Source organism: Rhinoraja longicauda, chromosome 17 (assembly GCF_053455715.1).
Source record: "Rhinoraja longicauda isolate Sanriku21f chromosome 17, sRhiLon1.1, whole genome shotgun sequence".
Lineage (NCBI taxonomy): Eukaryota > Metazoa > Chordata > Chondrichthyes > Rajiformes > Arhynchobatidae > Rhinoraja > Rhinoraja longicauda.
The window spans coordinates 16195266-16221879 of record NC_135969.1 but is presented as its reverse complement, the minus strand read 5'-3'; the positions used below and the strand labels follow the sequence as shown (position 1 = coordinate 16221879).

Here is a 26614-nt window from a genome sequence, read left to right as displayed (position 1 = left end):
GTTAATTCTCTGCCCAGTCCCTCCAACCCCGTATAATATCGAGCAGGTGGTGTGTAGCTGAACAGCCTGTCGTGGGGAAGTTAACATGTTCAGCTGTGTCGGTCCCAGAGTTACAAGTCATTAATTTATGTCTTACTGTATCCGCGTGTCTGGTACTCAACGTAGATAGCTCTCTAGGATAAAGTGGGACAGATAACCTAAAGCTATTTAGTGATCAGTTAAACGCCAACCACACTGCTGGTCTGGAGTCACACGTGGGCCTTTGTAGTTTAGTTTAGGTTAGTTTAGAGCTAGGGCGTGGATACAACCCCTTCGGCCCACAATGTCCGTGCCAACCAGCGATCACCCGTAGACTAGTTCTATCCTGCATATCAGGGACAATTTACAGAAGCCAATTCATGTCGAAACCTGTGGGTTGAAACCAGAGCACCCGGAGAAAATCCACGTGGTCACAGGGAGAATGTACAAACTCCGCACAGACAGCACCCGTAGTCGGGATCGTGAGGCAGCAACTCTAACGCTGCGCCACCCTGACCTGACCGGGGAAAGTCCACAGACCTCCTAACCCTGAAAGATATTAGTAAACCAGATGGGTTTTAACAACCATTTAACAACCATTACCGAGACGAGTTTTCACTTTCAACAATTTCAGATAATTTAATTAAGTGAACGCAAATCCCGCAGCTGCCCTGGTGGGATTGGAACGTACATGTCCGGATTGCACGTCTGATAATTTAACCGCTGCATTACTGCCACACCCCTTCACTGTTAAATGTAAGCATCTTGTTGAGTCGTTGCTGAGGGGAGATGACCGGCCGAGGTTTCCCAGCTTCGCCTACGTTATTCCAGGGCCACAGAGATGCGGTTGAATCTTACCTGCAATCTAAATTGACCAAGAATGCAGCTTGGTTCGAGGACCAGTCTCACCCCGCTCCCTCCCTCTCCCATCAGGCAAGAGGCACTGAAGTGTGAAAACGCACACCTTCAGATTCAGGGACAGTTTCTTCCCAGCTGTTATCAGGCAACTGAACCATCCTATCAGCAGCTAGAGAATGGTCCTGACGTCCCATCTACCTCATTGGACACCTTCGAACTATCTTTAATCGGACTTTATCTTGCATTTAACCTTATTCCCTTTATCCTGTATCTGCACACAGTGGACGGCTTGATTGTAATCATGTATAGACTTTTCGCTGACTGGATAGCATGTACCTCACTCAGTACATGTGACAATAAATAACCTAAACTAAACTAAATTAAACTGTAACCAATGTCAACATCCAGTCAATGCAATTCCTGACTCCAACAGCTTCATTGTTAAATTCGAGGTCCCTCACACCATTTTCTACCTAACCATTTTTCTACTCTAACCGAAGTTTGGAAGCTAGGTCCACCCCCATCCCGCCTGTTCCATGCTGATTCTCCAAACCAAACTTAACATTTGCGTCTTAACTCAACATAACATCTGAAGAAAGGCCTCGACCCAAAACGTCACCCATTCCTTCTCCCCGGAGATGCTGCCTGTCCCGCTGAGTTACTCCAGTGTTTTGTGTCATTCTACTTGCTTGATCTTTCTGATTATGTATTTGGTAAATGGAGAACATTGAGTCGGTGGTTTAGAGGAATGGATTTTAGGGGGGGTGGGGGGGCGATGACAGGACCCCTGTCGATTTTAGGCGGCCGTAGTCTGCCTGTCAAACGGTGCTTCTGAGACAATTAGGAGTGGGCTCACTCACGTGCAAGTCTTTTCCTGCCCAGTTGCACTCCTCTCTCCACTCCACGGGAGCCGGCCAGTAAATCTGAAAGAGAGACAACCAGAGAGAGTTCAATGCCACACCAGCCTGTCAGAACGTCAGGTCATGAACCCTCCCCACCACGATCCACAGTTACTGGCCCAGTCTGCACAATTAACAAAAAAACTTTCACGGGAGCAAGACTGGTCTGCCAAGAGAACGTTAACCCATTGCTCGCTGATAGGTACAGTATTTTCACTTCCTCAGTTAAAAATGTAGATGAATACAGAAGTTGGGAGGTCATGTTACAGTTGTTCAAGAAATTGGGTTAGTTTAGTTTAGTTAAGTTTAGTTCAGAGATATAGTGCAGAAACAGGCCCTTCGCCCCTCCCCCCCCCCCCCCCCCCCAGGTACACACCGACCAGGCATTCCTGTTACACTAGCATGCACGACACACTAGGGACAATTTACAATTTTTACCAACGCTAGTTAACCTACAATCCTGTACGTCTTTTGGAGTGTGGGAGGAAACCGGAGTACCGGGGGAAAACCCACGCGGTCAGGGGGAGAACGTAGAAACGCCATACAGACAGCACCCATAGTCAGGATAGGACCCGGGTCTCTGGCGCTGTAAGGCAGCAACTCTACCACTGTGCCATTGTGCAGCCACTTGTTTTGCATGCTGTCCCAAAATCAGATATACCATACATAGATACAAACAGTTCAAACTCCAGTACAAAGAGCAAAGGGGAAGATACAGAGTGCAGGATATAGCTCTCAGCTGCTTCAGTTCCAATGTCCTCACTGGTGTGCAGGTGAATCTGACAGTGCCCTAGCTTATGGGAGGACCGCTCAGAAGCCTGATAATGGAGATCTCTGTGTAACGTCAAGCCAAGCAGCGTACAAACTACATCTTAATGTTCCCATGAAGTGCTGAGAGAATGTCGTGGTACCAGAGGAGACATTTTTTTTAGGTGACAATTCTGTTTATTCCAGTGGTCACAGAACATGGAACAGTACAACACAGTAACAGGCCCTTCGGCCCACAATCCCTATGCCAAACAAGATGCCAGGTTACACTGAGCTTCTCTGCCTGCACGTGATCTACAGTATATCCCTCCATAGCCATGTGCCTTTCTAAAAGCTTCGTATACACCAAGATCGTATCTGCCTCCACCACCATCCCCATTCAGTGTGTTCCAGACACCAGCACCCTCTGTGTAAAATATTTACCCCACACATCTCCTTTAAACTTTGCCCATCTCACCTTAAAGCTATGCCCTCCAGTCCTTTGACATTTCCACCTTGCGAAAAAGGTTCTGGAAAAGGGTAATAGGGTAGACTATGTATGCCTCTCATATTTTTATATACCTCTAACTGATCATAGAGTCAGAAAGTCATACCACACATACACAGGCCCTTCGGCCCAACCTGCCCATGCTGACCAAGATGCCCCATCTACCTCCTCTGGCATCTCATTCCGTATACCCCACCACACTCTGTGTGAAAAAAAATTGCCCCTCAGGTTGCTATTAAATCTTTCCCCTCGCACTTTAAACCTATGTCCCCAGGTGCTTGATTCCCAGACTCTGGGCAAAAGACTCCATGCATTCACCCTATCGATTCCCCATGATCGTATACACCTCCATAAGATCACCCCTCAGCCTCCTGTGCTTCAAGGAATAACGACTTGGCCTGCACGATCTCCCCTTGTATCTCAAGCCCTCAGGTCTTGGCAACATCCTCGTAAAAACTCCCAAACTATCTTGCTTTTCTTGGTAGAACAATGTGCTCATTCCAAGATAGACACAAAAAGCTGGAGTAACTCAGCGAATCGGACAGCAGCTCGGGAGAAAAGGAATAGGTGACGTTTTGGGTCGAGACCCTTCTTCAGACAGAAGGGTCTCGACCCAAAACGTCACCTATTCCTTTTCTCCAGAGCTGCTGTCCGATTCGCTGAGTTACTCCAGCTTTTTGTGTCTATCTTCGGTTTAAACCAGCAGCTGCAGTTCCCTCCTGCTCAGTCCAAGAATCAGCCTGGTCAATCTTCCCTGCACTCTTTCCAGCTGAAACATTAAACATTGCATGAGAAACCCTGGAGAGAACGCATTAGTTCACAACACATCAGTAACGTAGACTCCGCACAGATAGAGGGAATCGAGGAAATGCCTACAAGCCAGCTTTCTCAGAACAATTACTTGCACAAGGTTAAACTGGCTCCGACGATGCCGAATCAGCGTTTGTTCTGTTCTCATTACTTTCTGCCAAAACATGTCACATCGCAGTTAGCAAGGTGGGCCATTTGGATTGCATGGGTAGTGAACGCTGACAAAAACACAGCAGAATCTTCACCGTCTAGTGCCCCATATCATACCATATACCGCGTGCACCATCTCGAGAACCAGACAACATTGGTTTCAGGTGAGAGGGGAAAGATTTAATATGAAACTGAAATGTGAGTTTTTCACACAAAGGGTGGTGGGTGCATGGAACAAGCTGCCAGAGGTCAGCAACTCTAATAGTTGTTGCCCTGGTCAATATCTGCCCCTCACCCAACAACACAAACAGAATTTTATTGGGTCATTTGTGCTCTGCACTGTGTACAGGCCAGACAGTATTTGCCCATATTACAATGGGTGAAGATATTTTAAAGGAAACCATTGGTTACAAAGGGACTTCCTGGAAACTACTTTATAACATGTCAATGTTCTTTCCTCTGTTGGAGCATTGACATTTTTGCGGTTGAGAGGCAAACCGCTGGACAGCGAAAGTTTATATCTCACTAACGTCAAAATAAATGTAAGATGACTGTTAAACACGGTGGTCAAGTTTGCGCAGGGTTCCATAGTGAAAACCTACCCCAGTTGTGACAAGGATTTTCCCGTAGATCTTCTGGGCAACACAGTGCTGGAGCGGTACAGGTGCTGCCTCACAGCGCTAGAGGCCCGGGCTCCATCCTCACCAAGGATGCTACCTGTGCGGAATTTGTACGTTCTCCCTGTGACCGCGTGGGCTTTCTCCGGGTGCTCCGGTTTCCTCCCACATCCCAGAGACGTGCAGGTTTGTAGTTTAATTGGCTTCTGCAAATTGCCCCTCGTGTGCAGGATAGAACTAGTGCATGGGTGATTATAACCCTGAACCTGTAAACCCCAACGCATGGCTTCTGTAAATTGCACCCAGTGTGTAGGATGCCAAAGTGGGATATCAGAAATAGTGCACGGGTGATCAATGGTCGGCATAGACTCGATGGGTTGAAGGGCCTGTTCCCACACTGTATCTCTACATTAAACTAAACTGAAACTAATCTAAAATTAATTAAAACTAAACTAACACTAATCTAAAACTAAATTAAAACTAAATTAAAACTACACTAAAACCTAATCTAAACAAAGTTAAGCCCTGGTATTCCTCTTATTAATTGTTACATCCCTGAATTGAAAATTCTTTATGTCTCTCAGTGGTCTCTGTGATATGGGCAGTGAATACTTGCCTAGCCAACCTCACCCCAAAGATAACTAAAAATTGAATCTCTTCCAGTTCTTTCACACTCCATCAAATGGTTTCTTCGTCATCCCGGTATTGAACCCTGTCCTGGTTGTGTAGAAGATGTTTCCACTAGTGGGAGAGTCGAGGACCAGAGGGCACAGCCTCAGAATAAAAGGACGCACCTTTAGAAAGATGATGAGGAACAAGTTCTTTAGCCAGAGGGTGGTGAATCTGTGTAATTTATTGCCACAGACGTTGGGAATCCAAGCAGAGCTTAATAGGTTCTTGATAAGTAAGACTGTCAGACATTAACGGGGAGAAGACAGGAGAATGGGTTGAGAGGGAAAAATAGATCAGCCATGATTGAATGGTGGAGCAGGCTTGATGGGCCGAATGACCTAATTCTGCTCCTATCTCTTATGGTCTTGTTTCATAAGATTGCGGCCTAATTTAAGAGTTTGGGACAATATACTGTGTTCAAGGTACCATTAAAATGCACGGTGTTATTAGTGTTTTCAAAGGTGTAATAAAACAACTCATCAAGGTCATTCTTGCTGGAATTCCAATCATCTGGCTTTCCTCCAATAGAGCTGGCCTATTACGCAAGCACTGTGCTGGAATAATAGTGGGTCAGGCATCATCTCTGGAGAACATGGATCGGTGATGTTTCGGGTTGGGACCCTTCTTCAGAATGATCAAGAATCTGTAAACTACATCTAATGGTCATAGAGTCATATAGCATGGAAACAGGCCCTTCGCTCCAACTTGCCCACACTGACCAACATGTTGCATCTACACTAGTCCCACCTGCCTGCGTTTGGCCCATATATCCCTCTAAACCTATCCTGTCCAAGTGCTTGTCCAAATGTTTTATAAATGTTGTGATAATACCTGCCTCAACTACCTCCTCTGGCAGCTCATTCCATATACCTGTGTAAAAAAGATGCCCCTCAGGTTCCTATTAAATCTTACTTCCCCTTCACTTTAAACCTATGTCCTCTGGTTCTTGATTCCCCAACTCTGGGTAAAAGAATTTGTACATTTACCCTATCTATTCCGTTATTTGGTCCTATCATACTATTTAGTTTAGTTTAGAGATACAGCGCGGAAATCGACCCTTTGGCCCACCGAGTCCGCGCCGACCAGCGATCCCCGCACACTAGCACTATCCTACATACACTAGGGACAATTTACATTTATACCAAGCCAATTAGTCTACAAACCTGTACGTCTTTGGAGTGTGGGAGGAAATCAGAGCACTCGGGGAAAACCCATGCGATCACAGGAGAGAACGTACAAACTCCGTACAGACAGCACCCGTAGTCAGGAAAGAACCTGGGTCTCTGGGGCTGAAAGGCAGCAACTTTACCGCTGCGCCACCGTGCTCTGATTGAGAATGATCAGCCATGATCACATTGAATGATGGTGCTGACTCGAAGGGCCGAATGGCCTACTCCTGCACCTATTGCCTATTGTCTATTGTGCTGCTCAACACAAACATGAGAAGTATTCAAATGATGTCCTGGTATGGCAGGGTTGTTCTTACATGATCAGCTGAAGAAATTAGATTTATTTTCTTTGGAGTATAATAGAACAGGGGGTGATCTTAAATAAACATACAAGATCCTTAGGGGCCGTGACAGGGTAGGTGTTGGGATGTTTCCATTGGAGGCAGAATCTGGAACGAGGGAACATAGCTGCAAGATGAAGAGGCCGTTTCATAAGACTGACGTACAGTAGGTAGGAACTTGGAGACACAAGGAATTGCAGATGCTGGAATCTTGAGGAAAACATAATCGCAGGTGTAACTCAACAGGTCAGGCAGCATCTGTGCAGGGAATGGACAGGCAACATTTTGGGTCGGGACCCTTCCTCGGACTGTTGTAGTAGAGAGGAGAAAGCCCTCTCGTCCCTTCTCCTGCCTTCTCCCTGTGGCATCCTCACTAATCAAGAATCTATCCACCTTAAAAAATACCCAATGATGGCCTCCACATTCATTTCTGGCAACGAATTCCACAGATTCACCACCCTCTTGCTAAAGAAGTTCAACCTCATCTCCGTTCTAAAGGAACAAATTTTTATTAGCAACATGGATAGGATACATTTGGAGGGACGGGCTAAAGGCAGGCAGGTGGGGCTCTTGGAGATGGGACATGTTGGTCAGTGGGTGTCGAAGAACCTGTTTCCACGCTGTATGGCTCTATAATTTTCTGTGACAACCTATTCAGAGGCTGTGCCCACTACTGGAAATGTCCTCTCCACATCCACTCTATCCAGGCTCTGATAGAAGCGCTGATCTTGTACAGTAACTGTTGATGTGGTACCAAGCAGACTGCCTTTTGGAAATCCAAATTCACTACATCTTTCAGTCGCCTTTTATCCACACTTGTTTCCTGACAAAATTTGTCAAATTCAATGTCTCTTTTATAAGATCACGTTGATTCCACGATTGGGTTATGATTTACAAGATGTTCCACTATTATTGTTTTTTCATAATGGATTCCAGCATTTACACATTGACAGACGTTAGGCTAACTGGCTTACTTGACTGCAGGATCGTGCTTAGGTATGGGAATCATCTTCGACAATAGACAATAGGTGCAGGAGGAGGCCATTCGGCCCTTCGAGCCAGCACCACCATTCAATGTGATCATGGCTGATCATTCTCAATCAGTACCCCGTTCCTGCCTTCTCCCCATACCCCCTGACTCTGCTATCTATAAGAGCTCTTTCTAGCTCTCTCTTGAAAGCATCCAGAGAATTGGCCTCCACTGCCTTCTGAGGCAGAGAATTCCACAGATTCACAACTCTCTGACTGAAAAAGTTTTCCTCATCTCCGTTCTAAATGGCCCACCCCTTATTCTTAAACTGTGGCCCCTGGTTCTGGACTCCCCCAACATTGGGAACATGTTTTGTGCCTCTAACATGTCCAATCCTTTAATAATCTTATATGTTTCAATAAGATTCCCTCTCATCCTTCTAAATTCCAGTGTGTACAAGCCTAGTCGCTCCAGTCTTTCAATATACGACAGTCCCGCCATTCCGGGAATTAACCCAGTGAACCTACACTGCACGCCCTCTCTAGTTTCTTGCTAGTTTCACTGTTCATATCCTTGTGTTTTCACCTCTTCCACAGCCAGCAATTGACCCTTGTGGGCTCCACCTTTTCAGTCATTGGTGCCGGCTGTGATTTGTCCTGTACCTTTTCATACCTCTAGGTTTCCCTCTCCTCTGACTCTCAGACTGAAGAAGGGTCTCGACCCGAAACATTACCTATTCCTTTTCTTCAGAGATGCTGCCTGCTCTGCTGTTACTCCAGCGTTTTGTGTCTGTCCTGGGAATACCATATTGGGCTGCGTGTAAGAAAAGCATTTCATTGTGCGTTTGCACGTGACTGTAAGAGCCCCATTGAACCAGTCGGCCCACAGTCCAGGCTGGGTTACCACGCCCGAGCTGAACTCACCTTCTTCTCTTGCTTGCTGATGTTGTTCAGGTTGAGGGCGATGAGGTAATTCTTGGCACCCACAAACAGCTGGCCTCTCTCCTCATCCAGCAGCAGAGTGTTGTAGCAGCAGGAATAGTTCAGCTGGTAGGTGATAACACCGCGGGAAACCAGATCTGAAAAGACCAAACACCCGCACGTCAACTACTGTGTCTAGAGGCAATTGGCAACACGTGAGAGAATATAGGCCACCACGTTCCAGAGTGATTTCCCATCTACATTGGTACCTGGTCATAGAGACATCCGCCACGGTGGTGCAGCGGTGGAGTTGCTGCCTTACAGCGCCAGAGACCCAGGCTCGATCCTGACTACAGGTCCTGTCTGTACGGTGTTTGTACGTTCTCTCTGTGACCACGTGGGTTTTCTCTGGGTGCTCCGGTTTCCCCCCACACTCCAAAGATGTACAGTTTTGTAGGTTAATTGGTTTTTGTAAATTGCCCCTAGTGTGTGCAGGATAGTGCGAGTGTACGGGGTGAATGCTGGCCGGCACGAACTCAGTGGACCAAAGGGCATGTTTCCATGCTGTATCTTTAAACTAAACTAAAGGTAGATATCACAAAATGCTGGAGTAACTCAGCGGGTCAGGCAGCATCTCTGGAGAGAAGGAAGGGGTGACGTTTCGGGTCAAGACCCTTCTTCAGGTCTGAGATGCTGCCTGACCTGCTGTGTTACTCCAGCATTTTGTGATACCTTCGATTTGTACCAGCGTCTGCAATTATTTTCCTACAAAACTAAAGGTAGTCTTGCTAGTGTGTGACTAGAGGGAAGAGGGGGAGAGGGGGGGAGGGGGAGGGGGAGAGAGGGAGAGAGGGAGAGAGGGAGAGGGAGAGGGAGAGGGAGAGGGAGAGGGAGAGGGAGAGGGAGAGGGAGAGGGAGAGGGAGAGGGAGAGGGAGAGGGAGAGGGAGAGGGAGAGGGAGAGGGAGAGGGAGAGGGAGAGGGAGAGGGAGAGGGAGAGGGAGAGGGAGAGGGAGAGGGAGAGGGAGAGGGAGAGGGAGAGGGAGAGGGAGAGGGAGAGGGAGAGGGAGAGGGAGAATGAGAGAAAAGGGGAGAGAGAGAGACTGGCCTCAGGCTGGGAGCTACAGTGCATTTTAATGTCAGCGGAAATTCAATGCAGCTAACTGCAACATAATGGAACAAAAAAATGTGCAGAAGTTAAAAACAAGTAGTGTTGTAAAGGTAAAAGATGAAGTTCAAATAGGGAGGCAAGGAGTCCTGATAAAGTATGAAATAAAACACATTCAGCCCATGCGGTAGTCGCTGAAGCTAAAAGGTGCTGGATCTGGGAGAGGAGGGTTAAGTTAAGTTTAATGCAGAGATACAGCATGGAAACAGGCCCTTCAGCCCATCGAACCCATGCTAACCATCAATCACCTGCTCACACTAGTTCATAGAGTCATACAGTGTGGAAACAGGTCCTTCAAGACTATACATGATGACAATCCAGCCGTCCACAGTTTACAGATACACGATAAAAGTTATTACGTTTAGTGCAAGATAAAGTCCAGTAAAGTCTGATTAAAGATAAAGGGTCTTCAATAAGGTAGATAGTAGCTCAGGACTGTTGTCTAGTTGTTGGCAAGATGGTTCAGTTGCCTGTTAACAGCTGGGAAGAAACTGTCTCTGAACCTGCAGGTGTGTGTTTCACACTTCTGTACCTCTTGTCTGAATCACCTCTTTCAAACTCGATTCCCAGAGGTACTGCAGCGTTCTCTTATCCGTAACTCAACCGAATAGTGAAAGGCCTGGATAGAGTGGATGTGGCAAGGAGGTTTCCACCAGTGGGAGAGTCTGGGACCAGAGGGCGTGCAGCGTAGGTTCACTGGGTTAATTCCCGGAATGGCGGGATTGTCATATGTTGAAAGACTGGAGCGACTGGGATTGTATACACTGGAATTTAGAAGGATGAGAGGAGATCTTATCGAAACGTATAAGATTATTAAGGGGTTGGACACGTTAGAGGCAGGAAACATGTTCCCAATGTTGGGGGAGTCCAGAACAAGGGGCCACAGTTTAAGAATAAGGGGTAGGCCATTTAGAACTGAGATGAGGAAAAACTTTTTCAGTCAGAGAGTTGTGAATCTGTGGAATTCTCTACCTCAGATGGCAGTGGAGGCCAATTCTCTGAATGCATTCAAGAGAGAGCTAGATAGAGCTCTTAAGGATAGCGGAGTCAGGGGGTATGGGGAGAAGGCAGGAACGGGGTACTGATTGAGAATGATCAGCTATGATCACATTGAATTGCGGTGCTGGCTCGAAGGACCGAATGGCCTCCTCCTGCACCTATTGTCTATTGTCTATTGTCAGAGGCCATAGCCTCAGAATAAATGGACGTACCTTTAGAAAGGAGATGAGAGAGAATTCCTATCATCAGAGGGTGGAGAATCTATGGAATTCATTGCTGGAGAAAGCAGTGGAGGCCGTCAATGGATATTTTTACGGAAGAGATTGATTGATTAGTAAGGGTGAAGGCAGGAGAATGGGGTCGAGAGGGAAAGATAGTTCAGCCATGATTGAATGGCGGAGTAGACTTAAGGGGCCGAATGGCCTAATTCTGCTCCTATAACTTATGAACATGAACCTCATTCAGTTATCCTATTATTGTATTTTAGTCTTCTTATTTTTTGTCATACTTTGGACTGCACTACAATGTTTGTACCATTCTGCTGCTTTGACTAGTGCATTTATTGCATTTATCATTACTGCACGCATACTGCCTGCTCTGTGAGTTTCATGTGAACAGGGGTTTTCATTGTCCCCTGGAGTATTTGACGATAAACTAATCTGGTTCTGAATTTAAACTGTAACTTTGCTAACTGTTATCAGATCTTACACGTTTATTTCTACTTGTGCAATTAACTCACAGACCTTGTTACAAACACCATGAACAATCAGATACAGAGCTTTTAATTTTATCTTATCGTTTTTCCTTCCTCTGACTCTCTGTGTTGGTGCACCCTAATGCTTTAATTGCTACTTCCTGATATCCTCGAGTTATCAACCCCACTGTTATTCCCCTGTATTATTGCCTCCTTATTTTGTTCTTTGCTTTGCTCTCCTAAGTAGTCTGTGGCACGTTGGCGCAGCGGTAGAGTGCCAGAGACCCGAGTGCGTTCCTGACCCCAGGTGCTGTCTGTACGGAGTTTGTACCTTCTTCATGTGACTGCATAGGATTTCTCCGGATGCTCCAGTTTCCTCCCACCCTCCAAAAACAAACAGGTCTGTTGGTCAATTGGCTTCTGTAAGTTGTTCCAAGTGTGTGATATAGAACTAGTGTATGGGCGATCGCTGGTCGGCGCGGACACGGTACGCCTTATGTCTAAAGCTAAAAACTAAACTTTAGGCTTTACACTTTGGAGATACGGCGCGGAGACAGGACCTTCGGCCCACTATGTCCACGCTGATCCCCGTACAATAGCACTATCCTACAGCGAGGGACAATTTATAATTTTACCAAAGCCAATTGACGTACAAATCTGTACGTCTTTGAAGTGTGGGAGGAAACCGGATCACCCGGGAAAACCCATGCAGTCACAGGGAGAATATACAAGCTCCGTACGTACAGACAGCACCCGTAGTCAGGATGGAACCCGGGTCTCTGGCGCTGTAAGGCAGCAACTCTACCGCTGCCCCTTGATCCTTCTCTTCAATTCCCACTCTTCTCTCCTGTCACACTGGATCCACGGGATCCATAAACACACACTGCAAGTGGGTGAGGATTCATCCGCAAGGAGTTTGACCTGCAACGTTAACCGTTTCACTCTCCGATACCGACCTGGGCTGCTGAGCACTTTCCAGAACATTCTGTTCTCGTAACAAGAAGTTTGAGAAGTGACGCTTAACCTTTATAAATTACTGCCGGGCTGTCAGCTGGAGTATAGCATCCATTTCTGGGCTCAATGCTCTGGGAGGGTGCCAGAGCCTCACGAAGGCCAACAGGCTGGAGAAAGCCATCTAATCAGTCCCAATCCCTCTCCCTTGACTTGCAGATGGAGTTCCTCTCAACACCATGTATGTGCCCAATTCACTTTGAAAATCTACCACTCAATCTGCCATCATCATCCTTTCAAGGAGCCTTTCCCTTTATCCTGTATCTGTGGACAGCTTGATTGTAATCACGTACAGTCTTTCCACTGACTGGATGGAGTGCAATTAAAAAGTTTTTCACTGTACCTCAGAACACGTGACAATAAACTAAACTAAACTAAACTAAATAAGGAGAGTGATCTAGATATCCAAACTCTCTGCCTATAAAATGTGTTCAGTTTAGTTTATTGTCACGGGCACCAATGTACAGTGAAAAGCTTTTAGTTTGGTTTAGAGATACAGCGCAGAAACAGGCCCTTCGGCCCATCGAGTCAGCGCAGACCAGCGATCCCCGCACACGAACGCTATCCCACACACGCCAGGAGCAATTTACCATTTTACCAGAGCCAATGAACCTACAAACCTGCACATTTTTGGAGTGTGGGAGGAAACCAGGGCACCTGGAGAAAACCCATGCGGTCACGGGGAGAACGTACAAACTCCGTACAGACAGCGGCCGTAACCATGATCGAACCTGGGTCACTGGCGCAGTGAGGCAGCAACTCCACAGCTGAGTCACCACGCCGTCCTTTTCTGTCGAGTGCTATCCAGTCAGCGGAAAGGCAATAATTACAATCTAGCCGACCAGTGTACAGATACATGACAAAGGGAATAGCTTTAGTTTAGTTTATCGTCACATGTGCCGAGGTACAGTGAAAAGCTCTTCTTTTGCACGCTAACCAGATAAAGTCTGATTAAAGATAGACCGAGGGTCTCCACTGATGTAGATAGTAGCTCAGGACTGCTCTCTAGATGGTGATAAGATGGTTCAATTCTCATTTCATCACCTCTTCCATTGCCAATTACCCTGGTTACACACACATCCAATGAAAATTCTTTCTTATTTTCTCTACCAAACCCCTTCCTGATTTTGACTGCCACAAATAGATCTCACCTTCTCCGCTTTCCCCGTGGTGCTAACGTCTACGGTTCTGTCTGCTACTCTGGTGAATTGGTCTTGCGGTGAGTGTGGGTGTGATGGCCATTCACATCAGGGAAAGGCTTGCACCTCCACTGCCTTCACTCTCCTGAAGTGCCTCAAAGCCAGCGGAGGCTTTAACATCGACCCACTTCCGAAAGGTAGGAAATGTGCCAATTTATGTGCGCACAGCAAACTTCCACACCGAGCAATTGGAAATATGAAAAACACTGCTGATTTTGGAAGTGAAAACCTGAGCAGCTGCCAGCTCACAGCGGGTCAGGCAGCATCTGGAGAAATAAAGAGTTCAGAAAACAGAAATAAAAACAGACTTAACATCCAAAGAGTGTTCTTCGATCTCAACCTGGAACTGCATCTCTTTCCACGGGTAGATTTGTGACTCTGTTTGACCATTTGATTCAGCAGTACAGAGATAGGCTTTTAAAGAGAGAGACAGGGGGACAGTGGGACGGGGGGGAGTGGTGAGAGAGGTTGAGAGGAAGTGAGAGGGAGAGAGGGAGAGATGGAATGATGGAGAAATGGAGATGGAAAGATGGAGAGACTGTGTGAGAGGGAGAGATGGAATGGGAGAGTGAAAATGGAGAGATGGAGTGAGAGAGAGAATGGAGAGAGTGAGAGATGGGGTGAGAGAAAAAAGATGGAAAGAGAATAAGATGGATAGTGTGTGTGAGAGAGAGAGAGGGGGGGGGACCAGAGAGGGAGGGAGAGAAATGGAGAGAGAACAAGATGGAAAGAGAAATGGAGAGAGTGAGAGAGAGAAAGAGAAAGCAGCATTACCTATTGAGTTTGTGGATCTTTGCAAACTTACAGCCTCTATGGTCTAAAGTTGTCTGCCAACAGTAGCTGCCTTCATGGCCTGAACTCACGTTTGGAGACAATGAGCCAAGGGGCTGGTGGCTTGCAGTCTCCCTCCCCTGGCCCATTCTACACTTTACTTTAACTACTACCTCGGGACATCTAGTCAATGAAACCCGATTACACCCAGGCTGACGAATCCCATTTGCCAGAAAACCTTAAGCTCATAATGAACAATAATATGGTTTTAAAAAAATGTTTTAAGTTATTAATGAGAAGCTCTCGGCAATTAAGCTCGAATTTATATCTGAAATTTAATCCAGACGAATGTTGTTTCAATTGTGAAATTAGGTCAGTGGCTGATTGCAACTAAGGGGAGTCAGTCTACACTTGGAGACTGTAAGTGGTGGTGTTTCGTTTCTTTAGGCAATGCAGGAGCAACACTATGAATAGGATCCTTGTGCACTTGGAAGTGTGACAGGATCGGCCACAGTAGACGTGCGCCACAACTGTATATTGCCGAGAAAAACCAAGAGTTCCGTTCACTTTATTGCCGTGCAGAATGGCTTCAGAGGAAGAAGGACTGTCTCTGTGTTGGTTCACGCAGGGCCAACTGAGGGAGAACATGCCACCTTTCTACCAAAGATAGACACAAAGTACTGGAGTGATCCAGTGGGTCAGGCAGCATCCCTTTTCTCCAGAGGCAATTGGGTGAATTGCAGATGTAGTCAATGGTGGGAGGTCTGGTCCGTGTGATGGACTGGGCTACATCCACAACTCAGCAATTCCTTGCGGACGTGGGCAGAGCCGTTCCCAAACCAGGTTGTGGGGGTATTCCAGTCCAACCCATAGAGCGTACTTCATCTGTACTTGGACTCCATCCACGCTTCACGCTGCCTCAGATGAGCAGCCAACATAATCAAAGACTTGCCCTCGTCCCACCCCAGGTCATCTCCCCGCTCCCATCAGGGCAGAAGATACAGAAGCTTGAAAGCGCGCACCACCAGACTCATGCCTCTTCTTCCCGTCTGTAATCAGGCTTCCAAAGCCCGTCCACTGATGAAAGTGAAGATGTTCACCGTTGGTTCTTTTCCCAGTCACCCTACATCTGTGTCCTCTGCTAACCCACTCTGGAATGATTGCTACATTTACTCTACAGATTTTTTCTTCTCCTCCCCTCCATCTCCACCACCAGTTGCACTGGGACATCACAAATTTGGATCGAGGATTCCTCCAATTCCTCCCTCTTTGTTCCTGGAAGGCCAAGAACTCTAAGCTTGCAACTCCCTGTCCAAACACCCCTGCCAGCAATGCCGTGGACTCACTCGGGTGACTCATCTGTGAATCACGCCACACTTTTAACACCAGCTCTCCAGCATTGTTCCTTTCAAGGTCTTGGCTCCACTTGTCCTTCCACTCTTGCTTCCAAATGATTCAGATGCCAATAGGGGAAGCAGCAACAAAGCGGCACGGTGGCGCAGCGGGAGAGTTGCTGTCTCACAGCGCCAGAGACCTGGGTTCAATCCTGACCACGGGTACTGTCTGTACGGAGTTTGTCCGTTCTCCCTGCGACATTGTGGGTTTTCCCCGGGTGCAATGTAAAATCTTCCCTGAACAAACACGATGGAATGCAATGGTCTCTTTTTTTCCTGATACAAAGTATTCCGTGACGTACATGCAATGAGGCGGCCCAGCCCTGCTTGACTATTAACGGTGGAAAATGGGTTGATTTTAAGTATTTTAAATCAAGGAATTCCCCACTCTATTTGTGAGCGATAGTTCACGACAGCTGAAAGTGGCTTGAGGAACATGCTGGACTCAAAAATGTTTCAATGGATTGGATTGTCATTTTCTTGAACATTTTTCATTTTCTAACTAGTTGTAAAACTGAGTGATAATAAACACAATTTGCAAATTGTGGGATCTGTGCAAATTTGGATAGGGCCAATGTAATGGGTGGGGCCTGATCTGACCGAATTGAATCTCAAACGTCCGAAAGATCATAGAAAACATGAACCAAATGTCCACATTGTTCATGTACTCCAAGGCATTTTGCGTGTTTGAGAGCAACTCGATGACATTTACAGATCCGAGACGTTTTGTACTCAGTTTTGTACTAGTCGCATTTTTTAAACGTTATTTACAAAGGCAACCCACTCCTTTATCAATCCGGGTTCTCCAGTTTCCTCCCACATTTCAAAGACGCACAGGTTTGTAGGTTAATTGGCTTCTGTAAATTGTGCCTTGTGTGTAGGATAGTGCCAGTGTACGAGGTGATCGCTGGTTGGCGTGGACTCGGTGGGCTGAAGGGCCTGTTTCCACGCTGCATCTCTAAAGCCTAAAGTCTAAAGCCATCAGATAAAGATTTCTCACCTCAGTAACTGTAATCCCCTGTTGGTACAATTAATAAACCATGGCTTTCAGAGATGAACTGGACTTGCACGTGAAGTAAGATTATTAACAAGTTAAGGTGGAAGGACAGTGTGTTCTATAAAGAGCTAGCATGGACTTGAAGGCTGAATGGCCTTCTGTGCCAGGGTATTTCTATGACCCAGAGTTTGTGTGGATGTTCCTAGAACTATAGTAATTTACATTAACTATCACAGTTTAGTTTAGTTTAGAGATACAGCGAGGAAACAGGCCCTTCGGCCCAACGAGTCCATGCCGACCAGCGATCCCCACACATTAGTGATCAGCCATGATCGCATTGAATGGCGGTGCTGGCTCGAAGGGCTGAATGGCCTACTCCTGCACCTATTGTCTATTGTCTATTGTCTATTACCACTATCCTACACACTATAGGGACAATTTACACTTACACCAAGCCAATTAACCTGCTACCCTGTACGTCTTTGGAGTGTGGGAGGAAACCGAAGATCTCGGAGAAAACCCGCGCAGGTCACGGGGACACCGTACAAAATCCATACAGGCAGCGCCCGTAATCAGGAGCAACCGCGGGTCTCCGGCGCTGCAAGCGCCGTAATGCAGCAACTCTATTGCTGTGCCACCGTGCCGCCCTGCAGTGCAGTTCCCAAGTGTGCCTCAGCCAAGTCATGGATCACGCGGTAAGCTTTCTAAGTATTCTTAATGACGTTAAACCTGATCCAGGTTAGCATCAGAAATAATTAACCAACCTCATTTTTCTTTCACTCTTATCACAATAAGAGATTTTTTTTTTTTTTTTTGCCAGGTACCAAAGCAACCCGGCATTTGAATTCCTAAGCGATACAATCACCCTTTTTGTCTGGAGACCAAAGATTTTGCTGCGCACTTTGTAGAGTGGTGCATCAACTGTGTAAATAAACACAGCAGTCTCCTTGGTAACCGTGGAAACTAATACAGGGTGGGCATCTTCAAACCATCGGCCTTCAATTTTCGTTATTATAAGATCTTTCCTTTTAACACGTGGTTTTTTTGTGTCTCGCTCAATATTCGTTCTTTGCCTTCAAGTCTTCGCTGCACAGTTTGCACCAAAGGCGATTCCAATGGACTCCTGGGGGTCTAGACACACAGCATGGAAACAGGCCCTTCGGCCCATCGAGCCCACGCCGACCATCGATTCACACTAGTTTTATGTTATCCCCGCTTTTTCATCCACTCCCTGCACACCAGGGGCAATTTACAGAAGCCAATTAACCTACAGGCCCGCACGTCTTTGGGATGTGGGAGCAAACCGACTCACGCAGAGAGAGAACGTGCAAACTCCACACAGACATCACCTGGAGACAGGATCAAACCCAGTTCTCTGTCGCAGTGAGGAAGTGGCTCTACCAGCTGTGCCACCATAAACGCAATCTCTGACCACCACATCACCACCTATGGTTGAACAACATGCCTTCCTCATAACCCCTCCCTGCCCAATACCTCTTTCACCTTCAAAATTCATCGCCAATGAGCAAAAACAAGTTTTTTTTCCCCTGTCTTATTCTCCAGAATTTATGTTTGTGCAGCCATTTTGTGGATCCTCAGCCTCTCTAGTGAGGACAACATCGAGTGTTACAGCCACAATGAACAACAGTCGCCCCTCACAATGCACTGTCACACAGGGAGGCACAGTGGCGCAGCGGTAGAGTTGCTGCCTCACGGCGCCAGGGACACAGGTTCAATGGGCCGAAAGCCTGTTTTCACGTTGTATCTCTAAACTCTAACCACAGAACCCACATTGCATTCACTGTTAAAGTGACTTCACTAATAATAGGGGGCGGAGTGGTAGAGTTGTCGTCTCACAGCACCAGGGACTCGGGTCCAATTCTGACTACGGGTGCTGTCTGTTCAGAGTTTGTACGTTCTCCCTGGGACCGCGTGGGTTTTGCAGATGCCCTGGTTTCCTCCCACTACAAAGACGTACAGGTTTGTAAGTTAATTGGCTTTGGTTGTAAACTGTCCTGAGTGTGTAGGATAGCGCTAGTGTACAGGTGATCGCTGGTCGGCACGGACTCGGTGGGCCAAAGGGCCTGTTTCCACACTGTATCTCTAAACTAAACACAATTCGAAATGGCACCAAGAAACAACTGGTGTGATTAATCCCCTCAATTTAAGCCTGCAAATTCTTCACCATTTTCACTGTTGACTGAGATCGACTTGGCCTTGTGAAACACAACCACCAAACACTCATTCTCTCTCTCTCTCTCTCTCTCTCTCTCTCTCTCTCACATGACATATATTTAGCTCAGACATTGGATTTTTAAGCCCGCTGCCTTCATTATTCTGCCAATTATGGACGAGCCTCAACTGTGAAGCAGTTGAGTCCCTAATGCATGCGTGCACAGAAGCAGAAACACACAGAAGGGGTTTGTTAGCCGTTCCATGGGCCTGTAGCAATGAATGGGTTCCCCCTTCATAAAAAACCTTGCCCGCGTTCCCACCACGGGCCGTTCATTCATCCGACAGGGTCATTAGCATGTTGTGAGCCCAATTTAGCAGCAAGCAGGTTCAATTAAGAATGGACTAGCGTTAACTGAGGAGGGTATCGCCATTCAGAAGTTCACCCACTATTTCAGGCGGAGGTAGAAAGTAACAATGCCATTTACTCCTCTTTCTGCATCTGATACACAACTGGGCTACACTCACCCCCTTGCGTCCCACCTGCTCTGCTATAGAAATGCACAGCCGTGGGATTTATGCTCCTCACTTTCTCTGCCCTCTTTTAATTTAGTTTAGTTTAGAGATACAGTGCAGAAACAGTGGCGGCATGGCGGTGCAGCGGTAGAGTTGATGCCTTACATTGCCAGAAGACACTGGTTCGATCCTGACTACAGGTTCTGTCAGTACGGAGTTCATACGTTCTCCCCGTGATCTGCCTGGGTTTCCTCCGACACTTCAAGGTGTACAGGTTTGCAGGTTCATGGCTTGGTATAAAGTATGTAGGAAAATAACTGCAGATGCTGGTACAAATCGAAGGTATCACAAAATGCTGGAGTAACTCAGCGGGTCAGGGAGCATCTCTGGAGAGAAGGAATGGGTGACGTTTCGGGTCGAGAGCCTTCTTCAGGCTTGGTATAATTGTAAATCGTCCCTAGTGTGTGCAGAATAGCGTAAAACATGTGGGGATTACTGGTTGGCACAGACGTGGTTGCCCAAAGGGCCTGCATCTCTAAACTAAACTAAACAGGCTCTTCGGCCCGTTGAGTCCGCACCAATCAGCGATCCACGTTACACTAGCACACACTACACAGTAGGGACAAATTACACCAAAGCCAACTCTACAGTTAGAATGTTCAGGAAGGAACTGCAGATGCTGGTTTAAACCGAAGATAGACACAAAAAGCTGGAGTAACTCAGCGGGACAGGCAGCATCGCTGGAGAGGAGTAGGTGACGTTTCGGGTCGACTTCTTCAGAGAAAAGGGAAAAGAGAGATATAGATGAGGATGTAGAAAGATATAGAACAATGAATGAAAGATATGCAAAAAAATAACGACGATAATGGAAACAGGCCATTGTTAACTGTTTGTTGGGTGAAAACGAGAAGCTGGTGTCACCCATTCCTTCTCTCCAGATGTTTCTCAAGTTTTTGTGTCTACATGGATAACAATATTGCATGCAGCTTCAAGCCTGATATTAGAGGAAGGATGTGCTGGTGCTGGAGAGGGTTTTGAGGAGGTTTACGAGGGTGATCCTGGGAATGACTGGGTTTAATGTATGACGAGTGTTTGCCGGCAGCGGGCCTGCACTCGCTGGAGTTTAGAAGGATGAGGGGGGACCTCATTGAAACTCCCATTCAAACATCCACTCCACATCCTCTCTATTTAGACCTTTGCCAAGGTTTGTCCTTCCCCCACCTCTTTTCCAACTTTCTCCACCTCCACAATCAGTCAGAGGAAGAGTCCCAACCCAAAACGTCACCTACCCATGTTCTCCAGAGATGCTGCCTGACCCGCTGAGTTACTCCAGCACTTTGTGCCTAATGACACAGCCATGACTGCACCTTAAATGGGCCATCACACACTTCTAGAAGATCTTAAAGGGATGCAAGAGGTGCTACAGAAATGCATACCATTCATTCAAGATTGCCCTCAGCAGAAGATAGACATGAAATGCTGGGAGTAACTCAGCGGGTCAGGCAACATCTCTGAAAAAAAAGGGAGATGTGACACTTTGGGTGGGAACCCTTCTTCAGATTCCTCCTTGGTGATTCCTATTAACCTCAGTAGAGCCCTGGCGACAAGATGGAGGGTGAACGGGCTTCCTGGCAACCCACCCCCTCTTCTTCCTTTGACTGACTCCCGTCCTAGCAAAATAAAGACCCAGGTTCGATCCTGACCTCGGGTGCTGTCTGTGTGGAGTTTGCAAGTTCTCCCTGTGACCGTGTGGGTTTTCTCCAGATGCTCCAGTTTCCTCCTACATCCCAAAGAAGTTTGTAGGTTAATTGGCTTCTGTAAATTGCCTCTGGGTGTGGGATGTGAAACTGGGGTAATGTAGAACTAGTGTACGGGTCAGAAAGAATTGCAGATGCTGATTTATACTGACCAGAGACACAAACTGTTTGGGTAACTCAGTGGGTCAGGCAGCATCTCTGGAAAAAGGGAATAGGTGACGATTCGGGTGGGAGCCCTTCTTCAGACTGGGTATGGGTGATAGTTGGCGTGGACTTGGTGGGCCAAAGGGCCTGTTTCTGCACTGTATCTTTAGTTTTGGTGATGCAGCACGAAAACAGGTCCTTTGGCCCACTGAGCCCGTTCTGACCAGCGATCACAGCACACTAACACTATCCTACACACACTGGGCACAATTCACAATTTTACCAAACCAATTAGTCTACGAACATGTACATCTTTGGAGTGTCAGAGAAAATCCAGGCAGGTCACGGGGAGAACGTACAACCTTGGTACAGACAGCACCCGTGTTCAGGATGGAACCCGGGTCTCTGGCACTGTGAGGCAGCAACTCTACCGCTGCGCCACCCAAACTAAACTCAAAAGTAGCAGCAACCGAGGAAGCTGCAATCCACTCAATCACACTGACGTTTGCCCATCGCAGTATTCTGTTCTAATACCTCAGGCGAGCATCTTCCCCACGTCTGTGGCAGTGCATGGACGCAGCCTGCTTCCATCTGCACTTCCCAGCAGTTCCCCACCTCCGCAATCTCTGTCATCTTCCATGAACCCCACGAGGAGCAGCTGGTGGGGATGAGCCGAGGCAGGAAGCAGATCTGCTCCGAAGGGGAACACTTCTAACGGATGCCACAGCCGGCATCTGCTCGACGGCTTCGGCGAGGAAATGGAGCACACACTGGGCCCAGCAGGGAATGCCTCTCCGAACTACAAAAAGGACAATGTTTAAAGGAGATGTGCGGGCAGGTTTTTCCATTTTACACAAAGAGTGCCTGGAATGCCCTGGAACGGTGGTGCGGGAGGCAGATGTGATAGTGGCGTTTAAGAAGTTTTTAGGTAGGCACATGGATAGGCAGGGAATGTTTAATTTAACATAGCATCATGTACGGTATGGACATTGTGGGCCGAAGGGCCTGTTCCTGTGCAGTGCTGTTCTGGGTTCTGTGATTTCCAGCCAGTGGAGAGGACGTATAATCTAGTTTATTTGATCACCCCCTCATCCTCCTGCACTCCAAGGAATAGAAGCCCAGCCTACTCAACCTCTGCCAAGAGCTCACACCCTCTAATCCTGGCAACATCCTCATAAATCTTCTCTGAACCCTTTCGCTTGACAATATCTTTCCTATAACATGGTGCCCAGGACTGAGCACAATATTCTAAATGCGGTCTCATCAACGTCTTATACAACTGTAACATGACCTCCCAACTTCTATACTCTATACTCTGACTGATGAAGGCCAATGTGCCAAAAGCCTTTTTGACCACCTTATCTACCTGCGACTCGACCTTCAAGGAACCATGCACCTGCACTCCTAGATCCCTCTGCGCTACAACTCCCCCAGAGGCCTACCATTCACTGTGTTGGTCCTGCCCTTGTTAGACATCCCAAAATGCAACACCTCAGACTTCTCTGTATTACATTCCATCAACCATTCCTCAGCCCACCCGGCCAATTGATCAAGATCCTGCTGCAATCGTTCACAACCATCTTCACTATCAGCAAAACCACCCACTTTTGTATCATCAGCAAACTTGCTAATCTAGCCCTGTATGTTCTCATCCAAATCATTGATTGTAGATGTCACCTATTCCTTTTTCTCCAGAGATGCTGCCTGATCCGCTGAGTTTACCGAAGGCTAATAAATCTGCACATCAGTGGGATGTGGGAGAAAACCTTAGCACCCGGAGGAAGCCCATGTGATCACAGGGAAAATGTGCAAACTTGCAAACTCCACACAGACAGCACAGAAGCTCGGGCATTCCAGCACTGCAGCATTTTGTGTCTGAGTCCAGATAATGTTGTTCTGCTCTGTGACAAGCCTCAGGCTTGGCTTGATCAGTGAGACTCTTTGTAATGGAGCTACTCAAGGCAAGACTCCCACCACTACAGAGTCCCGAAGGCAGAGGGAACACAGTTAGCAGAGACCGCCTAGTAAGGCGATATTTGGCAAGGAATTAAAAATCCACTGGCAGATAACAAAGTCTTATTAAACAGGAATGCATCAGCTGCCATCAGCAGCTGGCTTTCCAATGCCACTGTCAATCTCTACATTAGCTTTGCATCAGGTTGCTGGATTGTGGGCTGTGCTGAGGGACCTCATGGCCTTTATTACAGGGAGACCACACAGCTAACGGAGATCTTCCCCCCCCCCGACCTTGTGTAGAAAGGAACTGCAGATGCTGGTTTACACCAAAGATGGACACAATGTGCTGGAGTAACTCAGCGGGTCAGGCAGCATCTCTGGAGAAAATGAATGGGTGACATTTCGGGTCTTTACTTTCAGTCTGAAGAAGAGTCCCGACCCGAAACGTCATCCATTCTTTTTCTCCAGAGATGCTGTCTGACCCGCTGAGTTACTCCAGCACTTTGCGTCCATCTCCAAACTTTGCCAGCTATAGCTAAAGCATTGAAGGTCATTCAAGGTGACACGGTGGCACAGCGATAGAATTGCTTCCTTACAGTGTTCAATCCTGTCTATGGATGCTGTCTGTGTGGAGTTTGGACATTCTCCCTGTGACCGCGTGGGTTTTCTCCAGGTGCTCCAGTTTCCTCCCACACTCCTAAGACGTGCAGGTTTGTAGGTTAATTGGCTTCTGTAAATTCTCCCTGGTTTAAGGATAGTGCTAGTATCCTGATCAGTGGTCAGCGTGGGCTCGGTGGACCAAGGGGCCTGTTTCCACGTTGTATCTCTAAAGTCATGGGTTCAAACCTACTCTCCACCATCCTCTCCCCCCGTGCCCGATCACCAAATTCTAGGCTGTGTGACATTAGTTTTACTTTAGAGATACAGCATGGAATCAGGACCCTCGGCATACCGAGTCCGCGCCGACCAGCGATTGCCTATACAACAGTCCTACACACTAGGAACAATTTACAGACGCCATTTAATATGCAAACTTGCACGTCATTGGAGTGTGGGAGGAAACTGGAGCACCCTGGAGAAAACCCACGCAGTCACAGGGAGAACATACAAACTCCACACAGACAGCACCTGTAGTCAGGATTGAACCTGGATCTCTGGCGTGGTAAGGCAGCAACTCTACTGCTGCAGCACTCTGCTGACCTGGGAGCACACCGAGAGTGCTGCACTGTCAACATGCTGCCTTGTGGACGAAGCAAGAACCATCCACTTTGGAATGGTGAACAAATCACAGCTGATCCACAGTGGCCTAGCCGGTAGAGTCTCGGGTTCGATCCTGACCTGAGGTGCTATCTGTGCAGAGTTTGCACGACCTCCCTGTGACCGCGTGGGTTACCACATCCACAGACCTCTGGGTTTGTGGGTTAATTGGCCCTCTGTAAACTTCCCCTAGTGTGTAGGCTGCGGATGTGAACGTGGGATAACATGGAACCTGTGTGAATGGGTGATTGATGGACGACGTGGGCTCTGTGGGCCTGTCTTGGTCCTGTAAACTAAACTAAACTGAAATCATTAAAGGATCAGGCCATAAATTCCAGTGCTCCTTTTACTCATAACAAAATCTTCTTTTAATTAAATAATGTTAACTGTGCTGCAAATCTTGGAATGGTCTCTGGGATAATTCCCGTGCATTGGGGAATGAAAACGCAGTAGCTTTCACATCTGTACAGAGAGTAGCCGGCTCCTCGGTAAAGGAGATATGTGGGGCAAGTTGTTTTGTTACAGAGATGGTGGTGAGTGCCTGGAACACACTGCCAGGGGCAGTGGTGAAGGCAGATATGATAATGGCATTTAAGAGACTTGTACATAGGCAGGTGGATATGTGGGGAATAGAGGGAGAGGAATAATTTACTACCTAAATTCAGTTTCGTTTATAGTTTAGTTTATTATTATTGTCACGTGTAGAGGTACAGTGGAAAGCTTTTTTGTTCCATGCTATCCAGTCAGTGAAAAGACTAGGTATTTATTCACAAAATGTTGGAGTAACTCAGCAGGTCAGGCAGCATCTCGGGAGAGAGAAGGAATGGGTGACGTTTCGGGTCGAGACCCTTCTTCAGACCTTCGATTTGTATCCCGAGATGCTGCCTGACCTGCTGAGTTACTCCAGCATTTTGTGAATAAATACCTTCGATTTGTACCAGTATCTGCAGTTATTTTCTTACACTACAGTGAAAAGCCTATACATGATTACAATCAAGGCATCCACAGTGTACAGATACAGGATAAAGGGAATAACGTTTAGTGCAAGACAAAGTCCAGCAAAGTGCAATTAAAGCTGGTCCAAAGATCCCCAATTCATGTTGAGCAGGGGAACACTGCGGGCCGAATGGCCTGCTCCTGTGCTGTACTGTTCTACGTCCCCCATATCTATGCACACACAGTTCCTCTGTCAGTGCAACATTCCCTCAGTCCTGCACTGGAATTCGTCCGCTTTTGCAAATGAACCCATGACTTTTCATGTCAGAGCTGAGAGCACTGGCATCTGAAAAGCAAATACCTCTGTCTGCAATCTGAGTTAAAGTCAATCCACTTCCTGGAATAAAGGCTGGTGTCTAACTCATCTTTGTTTCCCTGTCTTTACCTTGACGACATCAATAATTCCCTTTAAACGTGACCGACTGACGTGACACTATGAAACATATTTCTCATAACCGATCCGTTAATTGGGCATCACAGCCCATCCACGTCGCATGCTGGTGACTGGATAGATTCAGACAACACGTTGCAATTCAGTTCAGTAATAACCCATAATTTATGGTGGAGACACAGGAGAATTTCCTTTTGGGAGAAATCCAAATTGAAGAAAGTTGTGTTAGGTGCAGATTTAAAGAATTCCTTTGCGGTCTTATCACCGATTAGGTTGACACTTTTCTAAGCATATTTACCCATTTAATTTTACCCAACAAGGGATCAAAGTCTCTGCATTTAATTTGAGCAGCTGTTTTGTGTTCCGCAAGCTCTGCCCGTATTAAAGTTCTACAGTGGAACAGAGAACAATTGAACATTTCAGAAACCTCCTCCTAATTTTAATGGCAGATTTTGTTGGTAAGAAAGACCCATTTCCCAGCAACTAAACATGCACCGTAAACCAGCTCTGAATGA

At 47.0% G+C, this 26614-nt stretch overlaps 1 protein-coding gene across 5 annotated transcripts in view; it reads right to left on the bottom strand.

Annotated features, from left to right (window-relative positions):
* Positions 1-26614, bottom strand: part of sema3b (sema domain, immunoglobulin domain (Ig), short basic domain, secreted, (semaphorin) 3B) — a 143143-nt gene that overhangs the window by 62191 nt on the left and 54338 nt on the right. For all 5 annotated transcript variants that reach the window (XM_078414215.1, XM_078414216.1, XM_078414213.1 and 2 more), the window contains 2 exons: positions 8683-8837; positions 1737-1799 (listed from right to left, as the gene is read on the bottom strand). In XM_078414215.1, the coding sequence (XP_078270341.1) occupies positions 1737-1799; positions 8683-8837 (218 nt within the window). The remainder of the gene's footprint in view (positions 1-1736; positions 1800-8682; positions 8838-26614) is intronic.